The sequence below is a fragment of the Ochlerotatus camptorhynchus genome, unplaced genomic scaffold, assembly GCF_037179485.1.
Source record: "Ochlerotatus camptorhynchus isolate MF236.1 unplaced genomic scaffold, CSIRO-AGI_Acam_v1.1 ptg000020l, whole genome shotgun sequence".
Lineage (NCBI taxonomy): Eukaryota > Metazoa > Arthropoda > Insecta > Diptera > Culicidae > Ochlerotatus > Ochlerotatus camptorhynchus.
Window position 1 is genome coordinate 84,251 of NW_027040512.1, and position 13,704 is coordinate 97,954.

The following is a 13,704-nucleotide window of genomic DNA, read 5'->3' on the forward strand; positions in this document are numbered from 1 at the left end:
AAAGTATGAAAAGTGTTTGTTCTGCTGCTCCGAAACATCAGACAATCCTCCACCGTCAAATGAATCAACCGCAACACAGCGTAGGGTGGCATTCTGGCCGAACCATTGGTGCCGTGACCAGGATGGTGCTCGGAGACGGCTCGTTCACAATGCCATTGGAGTATTCGTTATTGCTCCTTTGTCCAGTCTGCTGCATACCGGAGTAGAACGCCATTTTATTGGAAAGTTCCCATCGGATTGCACAGAATTTCCGCTGGAAATTCTTTCCCTTTCGAAGAGCAGCGTTAATGCGGGGCTGCCATTGTCCGTGTCGGATGTCTCGAGTCGTCTGCTGAACCCCAGCGTCTCCGTTGGACCATCTATGTCGCTGTTGGACCACCCGCATCCCCGTTGTATAACATGCGTCATTTATCGGAGCTCTGCCTCAATTTATCGGACCACCTGTACCCTTGCTGGATCGCTTTGCGTCCCTGTTAGATCACCAGTGTTCTTGTTGGACCGTCTGAATCCCTACCGAATCGCCTTTCGTTCCGTTGGACTGCCACTGTTCACCTTGTACTCCCCATATGTACGCACTTCGGACCGCAGCGTCACCTTATTCGCCATCATCGTGGTAATTCAAAACTTTAGTTTTGGGGCGGAGTATGTTCGATCGCTCCATCGGCACCGGGCTCTACTACATTTAAATCTAGAATATGGTAACAATAAATGCCCCTCAAGTGCCATGTTACCATGTTTAGTGCGAATTACAGTATGGTAAAGCCATCGCTATTTGCACTATAGACGGCTCCTAAATATCAGTCATATATTTGAAAAAAAAATGTTTATTATACACTGTAAATGGTGGATCAATTCAAGTTTTTATTTGAAAGATAACTTCAATAAAAAGCACTTTAAGGGGAAGTTTACAGCAAAAAAAGTTTTTTCATTAACATTTTGATTTTTCTAAAATTATTGGAAAAAGATAGGGGAATGTCGGCCTGAATGCTCCTAATTTGGGCCCATACACAAATTCAGCAATCGACTAAATTTTCAATAGCGACCAAAAATATCCATTAGTACCGTCCCAATGACGCGTTCATCTAGATACAATTGATAAATAGCTAAATTTTAGCGATTGGCCCAATCTTAGCTCCATAGGCCAACATTAGAGCCATTTCCCCTATATAAAATCCAAAAAAATATTTTTTTGGTCTTAAAATTGTGGTTTTGCAAAGTGTCTTTTTTCGGTTCAATGAACATTTTTCAAAAAATCGATGGTTTATTTTTTCCGTACATTTCATTTGCGCCCTAATGGAGACGACGGACACTTCAAAATTGACCAAAATCGTAGAAGAAAAACTTGTAGTGAACAATTTGAACGTTGTTTCAATTAGCGACCGTCTAGTATATTAATGAGAAGGAGCAATCAAATGAGCTTGAATTTTGGGAGAATTATTCTGCGACCTGATTTGGAATCGACAGAGCAGTGTGGAGCGAAATCGATAATTTGAACCACCCTAACGCATACACTAGCTTAACTAGTTAGTACCTCCCACTAGTGTCAATTTACGACTAGCGCTCTGCCTGGGGTACCGTTACTGCGAATGAGCTAGTACGGCAAAGCAGGTTTTTGCAGGGAAACAACATTGACTTTGATCTTGAAAATTAATTGCAAACGTTCACAGTCCGCGGTTGGAGATCGCGACTTAGCAAGTCGTAAAACTTGCCTTTGAGCACGACGACGATGACTATAGGGTTTTGTTCGCCAGATCGCGATTCAACTAACTGAATAAATCTGTAATTGAAAGTTTGACTTACCGCTGGGTTTTTCGGGAATGAATTCGAGCGTTCGGTCCTTGCAGCGGAGATTTTCGCCAGTGCCGTCGATCCAGATGTACGTGGCCTGGATCTTGCCCTCCGGCATCGGCAGGCTCATGTACTTGTCCAGCAGGGTCTTGTTGATGTGGGCATTGGGAGATTCCTCGAGGGTTTTCGACATCCTGCGGAAGGGATGGGTAAGGGGGCAAAGTGTGAATATGGTGTGCTTAGATTGCTGATGCAAGCACATTGATTAAGATGTCACGCCTCCTCTCACTTTCATTATACTTATACCACCCACCTGACCTGATTCACCATTTTAACGGTTGCCGGTTGTCAACAAATTTGATGAAAATACTTTCTAGTACCTACAAGCAGTTCTTCTCTTAACACCAGTTTGCACTGTACTGAATCTGATCAAGCCTGGGACGGTACGCTTTTATAACTATTTTAAGTAACTTAGCGTTATGGTGTGAAAATACACTCACTGGCTTCTACTTCATTAACGTCTGAAGAGGAACAGAAGGTATTTTTTTGTTTCTAAAATTTGATATCACACTTAAGTTACCTTAAGCGATTTTTCGAATTCGCTAATTAAGCTGATCAGTGAGGGTTGATATTTTTACTGGTTTAGCGAAACGCTAACTTTCGAATTATTTGGCAATACTAAACTAACGAAGCTAAATTTTGTTCTAAAATCGTAAAGTTTCACAGCAGTAAGCGACCGATGGCGGCTTTCGTGTCTGGCAAATTAGCGTATTTTTTTTCGTTTGCTTTTCTTAGCTTATATCGTTTTACACTAATTGATCACATTATTCGGGTTTTCTCACCGCGTGATGCAATTTATAATCTCGTTTTTGGTAATTTTTCTAGTAGAAGTTAGTCCAAAAACAGCTGGACTTAGTGATCAATTAAAACTTCTCTCTCCTGCCCAGTGCTGAGATTTGTCATTGTCATTGACAGACTTTTGCGCGATATTGACAAAATTGTTTTTCACATAGTCAATGATAGACTTGATCCTCAAAAAAATCTTTGTCAAAATCTCATTCATTTTTTCGTCAATGACAAAGATTCACCTGGTAACAGAAAGTGTAATTTCTTGCATTTTGAGACACATTATTGTTATCCAAGCGGTTCAGGACGTAGATGCTTATTCACTTTAATGGCTCCATGTAATTGTTTCGCTCAAGCCATTTAATTTCATTTCAAATTTAGCTAATAAACAAATCAGCACATGTTCGTCACTGACAAAAATGCTACTGACAATTGACATGGTTTGCCTTGACGATGACTGTTAGCTCAAACGAGTGACCAAAGCAGAATTTTGAGTATCACCGTGTATTGTCGAAATTTTGCAGCACTGCTCCTGCCCATACAGGCTTATTAAGGCCTTAACCGCACCAGGCCAGTTTTCCTTTGCTGCACATACAAGCTAGGGGGAGACAACTGGGGCATAGATTTGGATGATACAGTCACTAATTGGTTGATTTTCAAGTTGAAGATTGGTTTTCCGTTTTAAAATGTGTACAAAATTACTGTCGGAACTGTTTGTATTGATTTAGCACGGATACTGTTCAACAGGGACTGCACGAGCGAATTAAGAACCTGCGAAGGAGACTAAAAAGAAGCTAGATGTCCTGACTTGTCTTAGATCGTGACTAGGGCTGTAAAACCGGTTTCCTTTAATCATCATCATACCGGAATATCGTCTTTAGAAGACTCTTACCCATACAAATTTTTCATATTTGGGAAGCAAGAAGATCCGATTTCATGAAAGATGTCACAGCAAGTATCGAGATTTGTGCTCTAGATAACTTTAAATGATACCGTATGCGTGATAATGTTTGCACCATTGAGCAATGTCAAAATTAAAAAAAATCTCAAACATTCCGTTTTCGAGTTTTTTTTTTATTTCTTCAAAGGGGGGATGTTTCTCAGAGTCTTAAACTATGTAAATCATCGATCGAGTTTCCACTTGCTGCAATTACAGCCTCCACACGCTTCCGGAATGCACGGCAGGTTCTAATAATGTAGTCTGGATCCATTTCTCTCCAGGTACGGGTCAATGTTTGTCTGAGGCTTGCTGTACTCGGGTGGCGTTTAGAACAGGCCTTGGCCTTCATGACGAGCCATATTTAGTAATCCAGCGGATTAAGATCGGGGCTGGATGGCGGCTACATATCCTTGGCCCAGAACGGAAGATGTTCCTGCAACCACTTCTGAGTGCGGTTCGAGGTGTGGCACGGAGCCCAATCTTGTTGAAATACAACATTTGGCTTCGGACCGTACTGTTATTTGATCCACGGAAGAACATACTTACTTAAAATCCCGATGTATACCTCTGTTGTTGACCTGGAATGAACACCGGGTCCATTTTTTTGCAATCGGAAGCCACCAATCCAAACACCATAACGCTAGCAGGATGCTTGGTCAGATATACGTTCTTGTGCTCGTCGGTCACGTCTTTTACCGGAAGAGAACTAATATACCGGTCGGTTCTGGAATTTGATACGGAATCGACGGGTAAACATGCTCTCGTCGGTGAACACGATTACCGGATTTTTTCGCTCAAGGAAGTTCAAGATTTTCTTGCATCGTTCGACTCGTAGCTCCCAGATGCGGTTGGTAATCATGTGAGTTTTTTTTGCGTGCCCTCGACTTCGCCCCGCAATCTTCCTTTACGATCTTCCGTGCCGTAAAGTCACTGATCCCGTGTTCCTTTGCCGTTTTCCTTATTGAACGCACTAGATTCACCCGAATCTTCCTTTTGATAGTAGCGATAACCCTCGGAACCCGAGCTGACCTCGGACGACCTGTGGCCAACTTCGCGGATAGTTGTCCTTTCTTTTCTCGGTCTAAAACCCTTTTGACGGTCCACCGGGATTGAAATGTCTTTTTGCGACATTTGCGCGTGGGACAAATCACGAATACGCTGCCACTTCGTCATGGTGCAACTGTCAAACTAAGTAAATCATTTTCTTTTATACACAGCCTACTACGGCATGAGCTATAGGTTACGTGTATGCAAAGAAACCCAAGGCATTGTATGCACAGGTGAAACGGGAACCTTATTTGTACGATGGTGCAAACATTATCACGCATACGGTACAGCATATCAGCCATAATGACGGCCATTTTAGGACTCGTCAAGGAATCACCTTAATGTATTCAAACGATTCCTTAAGCTAATATCACACTGTTTGACAAATCGTCATATATTTGACAAATATATTTGACCAAGGCCAACTAGTTTATTGGATATTCTTGAAATTCTTGAGTAGCAAACAACATCAAATAATCTTCGCTTGCTGTGATCGTACTTGACCACTGGAATAGACGATTTATGTGATATGACACATCAATTCAAATGAATATTTGATTGAAAACCCAACGATGTCCATCGCAGATCCTTTGGGAGTGGCTGCGTGATATATGGCCTTTTTGATGTAGAAATTGCAACCATCACGAAAAGATGTTAGGTTTTGAACGCTTATAACATTGTCATTTATAGATGACTTTCAAATCCAAATACACCAATCAATAGGAAATAACTCTATGAGTCTGTTCAAATAAATACTTTTCCAATTTTCATTAAAAAAAACGAAAAATTTAAAAATATGCAAATGAAAAGTGAAAATTTTATCACTGTTTTCGTGAAATAATTGTCCTCCCCAAACCCAGTCGTCATATTCGAGTACCAATTGGTTGAACATCGTTCTGCTTGAATCTGAAAAGTTATACAGCAGCTCTGCTCTCAGGCCTCAGCTCATTTTCTATTGTATGTGAGATTTCGTAATTGATCATGAATATCTCGCGATCAGAACATTTTAGCTTGAAATACCTTCAATAAATTCTCGGTATATCTTTTATCTACCGATTGAGTTAAAAATATTACCAATATTTTCTTAATAGGAGGCACTAATGTTCGCCTTTGGATCTAAGATTTGGCCCACCGCTAAAAATCTGCTTTTTATCAATTTTATCTAGATGAACGCGTCATTGGGACGGTACTTATGGATATTTTTGGTCGCTATTGAAAATTTAGTCGATTGCTACATTTGTGTATGGGCTCAAATTAGGGGCACTTAGGCCGGCTGTACATCCATTTCCCCTATTGCTTTTTTGAGATTTCGTGCGTTTTGTGAAGGCACATCCATTATTTTGAAAAAGAAAACAGAATGTTTCTGTGGTGGGAAAAAAGTGATTTCCCTACGGACGGATTTCACGCCAACTCATCCAGTGGTTGGCAGCACCCTCTCAGAACCTTATGGAACTTTGTGGGTGTGGAGACTTAGCAATTTTAAGCAACTTTGCGTACTTATTTTTTTCAAAATTTATCTCGCCTAACATTTGATAAGGGTCAAAGTTTTTTGTCGATTTTTTTTTCAAATCGATATAGCTTAAAAATGACAAGCCCTACAAAAAAGTGATGTATGGCGAACTTTTAGCAAATAATCTGAAATTTTATAAAAAAAATTTAAATAAAATAAAAAATCGGTTTCTACACTCTAAAAAAATATATTTAAAAATTAAAAGTCATTTTCCCAAAAATGGTACCCCTCAGATTTGCTTGATATTTTTTCTCATGAAAGGCAATATAATTACCTAACTTTTCTTCATACATCGCAAAGTGGGCGCTTTTAAGGAAAAAAAGTTGTTCGAACAACAACTTTTTCATGTTAATTTTTTTTTAGCGTGTTTCACTCAAAGTCGAATAATAATACGCGCACAACCTTATTAAAATCCGTTGAAACTTAATGAGCATAAAGATTTTGACCTTTTGATAATCTGGGCGTGCTTAAAACAAAAATCTAGCCTAACATTTGGATAGTACAGGTACACATAATGTATGTGTCTGTACTATACATGAAAATGTTAAATTGATTATTAATAGTGTAAAATTTGATTCATATAAAGAAATTGCAGACAAAATACTTTGCAGTAGTCCTATTAGAACCATAGATTGTTTTTATCGTACATGTTAAGAATGCATTTCCACAGATAGTATCGTGAGGGAACTTACATCAGTATTAGAAGCAGATGATATGGAAGAAGTTTTATTTCAACAGTGGTTGACTACCGACCGTTGTAATTTGGAAACTATTATTAAACCTGCAGATGAGTTTGTTCAATATTTGACGGAAAAAGTTGAAAAGCTCATAACCCATGATTTTATTCATAAAGAGCAATCATCTTACCTAAGTAATAAAAAAAAATCTCTTCAAAACGGTGAAATTTTAGTGATTTGCGACTTTCCTGAAAATTATTCATTTATTATTCAAAACTCAGCACAGGGGTATCATTGGAACAATAATCAAGCTACGATACATCCTTTCGAAATTTACTACATAAAAGAAAACAAGTTGGAAAATTTAAGCTTTATTATTATTTCAGAAGTATTGACCCATGATACAATAGCAGTTCAATTATTTATATCAAAATTGTTAGATTTCATTAAACAATCTATTAGTTTCACAAAAATTACTTTCATGTCAGATGGAGCAGCGGCTCATTACAAAAATAAAAAGAATTTTGCCAGTTTGTGCAACTTCAAGTCCAAGTATGGATTGGAAGCAGAATGGCACTTCTTCGCAACGTCTCATGGGAAAGGCCCATGTGACGCAATTGGAGGAACTCTCAAACGAATGGCAAAGAGAGCAAGTCTTGCTCGAGATTATGGAAACACAATCACAACTCCACAAGAACTGTATGACTGGGCAGTTAAACAAACAGATACAAGCATAACAAAATTGAACTTCTGCTTCATATCAAATGATCAATACACAAAGATGTCCGATGAACTCAAGGAGCTGTTCAGTCATGTAAAAACTATACCTGGTACACAAAAATTTCATTGTTTTGTACCTATTTCTCAAAACATAATTTCTACTAAGCGATTTTCACATTCAAAGGAAACTCCGAAAAATTTCACTCTGTTTCCGATAGACTAATAATCAATGACAAACTCAAATTATGCATGGAGAATTATAGGAAAATAAATTATGCACTAAACAAAAACACTAGAGTTTTCATTTATTAAAACACCATTCGAAATGCAGGAAAATCCTCTGTATTAGGCCCTTTCAAATGTTAGGCTAGATTTTTGTTTTAAGCACGCCCAGATTATCAAAAGGTCAAAATCTTTATGCTCATTAAGTTTCAACGGATTTTAATAAGGTTGTGCGCGTATTACTATTCGACTTTGAGTGAAACACGCTAAAAAAAAATTAACATGAAAAAGTTGTTGTTCGAACAACTTTTTTTCCTTAAAAGCGCCCACTTTGCGATGTATGAAGAAAAGTTAGGTAATTATATTGCCTTTCATGAGAAAAAATATCAAGCAAATCTGAGGGGTACCATTTTTGGGAAAATGACTTTTAATTTTTAAATATATTTTTTTAGAGTGTAGAAACCAATTTTTTAATTTATTTAAATTTTTTTTATAAAATTTCAGATTGTTTGCTAAAAGTTCGCCATACATCACTATTTTGTAGGGCTTGTCATTTTTAAGCTATATCGATTTGAAAAAAAAAATCGACAAAAAACTTTGACCCTTATCAAATGTTAGGCGAGATAAATTTTGAAAAAAATAAGTACTCAAAGTTGCTTAAAATTGCTAAGTCTCCACACCCACAAAGTTTCATAAGGTTCTGAGAGGGTGCTGCCAACTCCGAAGACGAGTTGGCGTGAAATCCGTCTACGGCAGATTACAGATTTCAGTACCAAACACTGAAATTATCAGACGATACTTATATTTTTGTTTTTAGATTAGCTATGTAAGGTTATCCTACTTGGAGAATTATGCTATGGAACGGCTTATAATTTCCCGGATTTTTTGCTGATGGTGGCGGGACAGAGGCAAGGCGTTTTATTGCGTAATTCATCAAGTAGTTTTAAAAGGACAACATTTGGTGAGATCGTTTTATTATTAATATACTAGCTGAGTGTGCCGGGCCTTGCTCGAGATTCAATATTAGCTTGAGTTTATGCGCCAATTAATCTTATCTAAGGGGCTACCCCCTATGACCTCCATATGCCAAATTTGGTTTCATTTGCTTGATTAGATCTCGAGTTATGCAGAAATTTCTGTTTCATTTGTATGGGAACCCCCTTTACAGAGGGGGAGGGGTCTCGAGCCATCATAAGAACCTGTCCCTGCCCCAAAAACTCTCGCATACAAATTTTCACGCCGATCGGTTCAGTAGTTTCCGAGTCTATAAGGGTCAGACAGACAGACAGACAGATTGGTTTAGAGGAGTATTCAGCTGTTTGCATTACACATCACACGTTGTTGTAATTCAAGATAAAATTCAAATAGTGATAACGCAAATGCCAATAGTACCAACATAATGCAAATGTCAATATTCCTTCGGAGGAATTGTTTTAAATCATGGTCAATCAAGACGAACAATCAACAGCTGCATACTCCTTATTTGGTATTAATTTAACAAACTTATTACATAACGGGGATTGGCTGGGACCATCAGGGCACCCGATTGGAGCGATTTGAACAGAGAGTGTGGAATTGCTGTGCAACTTCCTATCGTTAACAATTCGTGGATTGAGGGCGGGCTCTTCTTCCCCAGTCATTGGGACATCCTCTCGTACGATGGCTCGTTTTGCAGCTTCTTACAGAATCATTTGAAGGATATTCCCATACATTCTGCGGGATTCGCGTAAGTGTCTCTGCTTACGGGTCCGCCCCTCCGTTTTTGGCCCTTCACACAATGGTAAAGTGAATGCAGTCTAGTGTAAAATTTGATCAAGTCAAACGATGAGGACATTCCACTGTCTAATGACTGTGCCCTGAAACAATGAGTGGTTTCCTTTATATATTGACATACTACTTTAACACCATACAAGGTGTTCTGAAATCATATTTGTTTTCTGTTTGAAACAACTCTTAAGTACCCTGAACTTTTCACAGGTTCTCTAGATTTCCTGTAATTTCTACGACTTTCTCTGAGGTTTCCTAATCTAGAACAAATGGGTTCCTAAGTATTATCAAGATTCGTTAATAATTTTTTTTTCTGTTGACCAAAGTATGGGAAAATTTATACACTCGCACGAGCACCACATAAACAAAATAGCCATCCTCGGCTGCTGAGTGAAGATGCATAAATGACGTTGCATTTCCCCAAGTGTAAATTCTTCCAATAAAGTTACTCGAAATTGATGTGGGTGGCTGCCATTGATTTGCAATCAAAAAAAATCGCAGACAAGCAGACATAACAGATTGGATATGTTTCACTGTAAAACATCGTCACTAAAACACTACCGCCATCTGTGGCGCACACTGTCATGGGCAGTACGCTCAACAGACCGCGGTAGTGTGTAAACGTCTAACGCAAGGAAATTGACTATGCGCGCCGCAGGCAGCGGTACTACCAACACCGATAAACCGACATGAATGATCATACAAATTACAAAGAAATTTCTGATAAAAGCACAAAACAGACATCTGCCTTCGGACAATTTATTTTTATCTAGATTAAACATTTCTATGGCTTTGACAGATGGGATCGCTGCACATTTGAATCGACCGTTATGGATTCTCGATTCAAGAGTTAAATTTAAGTTTCATGTCGGTTTGTCGGTGCTACCAACTAAGAAAAAATAAAGTTAAATGCGTGTTCCATGACAAACATGCAAGTGTTATGTATGTTTATCTGTGACAATATGTTTATCTGAATGCAGCCTGAACAATGCATTAGGTCCTAAGTAACATTGATCGATTCTCTTCATCAACTTTCTTTTTCGTTAATAACTTGGTTACTGAACCGTTTCCTGCCGTGTTTGTCGTATAAAATGCTAGGATAAAGTTTGGAACGTGCAAAAATTGGTCAACTTCAAATTGGTGTATTTCTTTTAAAAATGCATAAAAAACCTGAAATGCTGCATTTGGAAGTTGAGTGTATGTATATACAATATTTGCTATGATGAGTTTTCACCGTTTGCTCTCCAGTTTTCAAAATAAAATTTTGCTCGCGCAGCAAGAGAATCCAACGTTCTCACACGCTAAGTTGGCAAAATTGCTGGATGTGGCCAAATCGACCGTGACAAACGTTTTAAAAGTGTTCGGGGAGCGTCTGTCGACCACCAGGAAGCCTGGAAGCGGCGGCAATCGTAATCCGGACGTGGCAGCGACGACGAAGAAGGTGGCGGTGAAATATAAGCGGAATCCTAACCTCCCCATCCGGGACGTCGCTGGCAAGCTCAATGTCTCCCATACTACTGTGCAGCGGGCCAAAAAACGAGCCGGGTTGTCGAGGTTTAAGAAAGTGAAGGTGGCGAACCGAGATTACAAACAAAACACGTCGACAAAGTAGCGGTCCCGAAAGCTGTATACGTATCTGCTCACAATGTTCGACTGTGTCGTCATGGACGACGAAACTTATGTGAAGGCGGATTTCAAGCAGCTTCCGGGACAGGCGTTTTATACCGCATCAGGAAAAGGAAAGGTGGCTGAAATTTTCAAAACCATCAAATTATCGAATTTCCCGAAAAAATATCTCGTCTGGTAGGCCATATGCACGTGTGGTATAAAAAGTGGCATTTTCATTACTACGGGAACCATCAATCAAGAGATCTACGTCCAGGAGTGCCTGGAAAAGCGGCTGCTACCATTCCTAAAGCAACATAATAGACCTGTGCTGTCCTGACCGGACTTGGCGAGGTGCCACCATGGGAAAAAAAGGCAATCGAGTGCTACGATGCGAACAACGTGGTTGTGGTACCCAAAAACCACAACCCTCCCAACAGCCCAGAACTCCGCCCTATCGAACGGCATTGGGCCTTGGTCAAACGCGGAATCTCAAAAAACTAATAAATCCATGGAAAACGAGCAGCAGTTTAAATCTAACTGGCGTTCGGCGGCGAATAGGGTCGATGAGACCACTGTGCAAAATTTAATGGAAGGGGTTAAGCGGAAGGCACGGCAGTTCGAATTTGATATGAATTTTGACTGAAAGAAACGATTTTTTTGTCGACCAATTTTTGCGCGTTCCAGTCTTTAATAGCTTGTTTCACCGATCTGTGTGCTGGAATTAGCTGGATATGTCTTAATATGGCCGCGAGGTTGCAAAGATAAAGTCGACGAAGAGAATCTGTCAATGTTTCTTAGAACCTAATGAATTGTTCAACTTGAATTATAAAATCATTATGTTTCAATAGTATTTTATATTGGTAAGTTACTAGAAGAGGTTGTAAAGTAGGTATTCGACACATGAAACCTGTAATTTTTGCATTAAAACAGTCAAAATTTTATGATCAGTGAATATTGATGAATTTACGTTACGGTCGATCAGCAAATGGAAATGATGTGAAAATGATAATGACGTTTTGCTACCTGTCAAATCGTATGGGATATTTTTTAGTGCATCATCATTTTTGTGGTTTTGAATTTCAAACCTAGGCGTGGCATGCACTGGTGCAGTTTCGCGTAAATTCATCAATTCACTCTTCATGAAAAGTGAATATTTACCGATCATAAAATCGCTGATTGTTAATTGAAATTGGCAGGTTTCATGTGTCAAACACATACTTGACAACCTATTCTTGTAACTTGCAAGTGTAAAATATCATCATAACATCTAATGATTTAAAATAACGAAAAACATTTCTTTATATCAAATGAATAATATCACTATCAAAACCTTGACAGCCGCCTTCCATTTCTCGACACGCCATTTCATCCTGTGACAAGGTCAAGTTCGGAACCTATCCCAAGATATAACGAACCTGACGGCGATACGCCCAGACGAATGCCATTCAATTACCAACAACCATCTAATTGCCTAATGACGATACGTTCTGAGTGCCTACTGGTTTCCGACCACCTGCACAAACCGTCAACCCTTGTCGCTTCCATTTCCCTTCCGCATTCTTCCAAACAAACGACACGCGTGATGCGATAAAAAATAAAAATGCATGCTCGTTCGTGCAACAAGCGAACTCGAGCACTGCAATTAACTTCCACTACTAAAGATCTAGATCTAATCCAATATTCCGCACATTTAACAACAATCAAACCCATTTGTCGTCGTTCGTGGGTCATCCCCCATAGCCACAACCACCAGCCAGCTTCGATCGAGTAGGCATATATGAGAAAACCTAAACAACTTCGCCTACTACTGCACATCACATAGGTATAGGTGTATAGGTGTGTTTGATGCATAGAGAATAGGAAAAAAAATATTAGCATGCAGTTTTAGTCCCATATCTCACCGACTGGTTTCGTGGCGTGACAGGCACCTGATAGATTGATAGAGCACACTCGTTGAGCTAAGGCGAAATAGGGGAAAGGCACATATATTGGCCATGTTTTGGCGATATTTAACGTTTTTTTACATGTTTGAGCTCTTGAGTTCTGTTAAGATTGTTGATTCAAATCATATTCATGGGGGTACACGCACATATCGTCCACAAAACGCACGAAGATTGTGATTTATTATGGCCATTACTGGTGCACTTACCCTACGCAATTTTCGAATCGCATCATCCGCTCGTCGCTGCGCACTCACTAAATTGTGAGCAAACAACGTGCAACGTGAAGTAGTGATCTGGCCACGGGATGATTTATCACCGAACGAGTTATTCTCCTTATAAAATAGGTGCTGGGAAAATGCTAATAAAGAACAATGCAGTTTTGAACGGTAATTTATATTAAAATGTGACGGCCGGACAGTGTTACATCGACATTCCGTGCAATAGCTGATGGTAGAGCATTTTTGAGGAAGTCGGTTCTGATGAAAAGCTCGACTTCTAGTCTGTGATCGTGGACGTCACCCAACAAGTTCCATAATACCCCATTCGCCATTCACATTACAGTCTATATTATGCCTATCTTGGTATCAGAATCCATGCATCAAGTTTTCACGGAAAATATGATGTGTGACATTTGAA

At 39.3% G+C, this 13,704-nt stretch overlaps 1 protein-coding gene across 1 annotated transcript in view; it reads right to left on the reverse strand.

The window, feature by feature from the left end:
- The window catches only part of Gs2 (glutamine synthetase 2), a 457,408-nt gene that overhangs the window by 14,605 nt on the left and 429,099 nt on the right, over nucleotides 1-13,704 (reverse strand). The window contains exon 3 of the mRNA XM_065224379.1: nucleotides 1,801-1,982. Within this exon, the coding sequence (XP_065080451.1) occupies nucleotides 1,801-1,981 (181 nt within the window). The 5' untranslated portion in view covers nucleotide 1,982. The remainder of the gene's footprint in view (nucleotides 1-1,800; nucleotides 1,983-13,704) is intronic.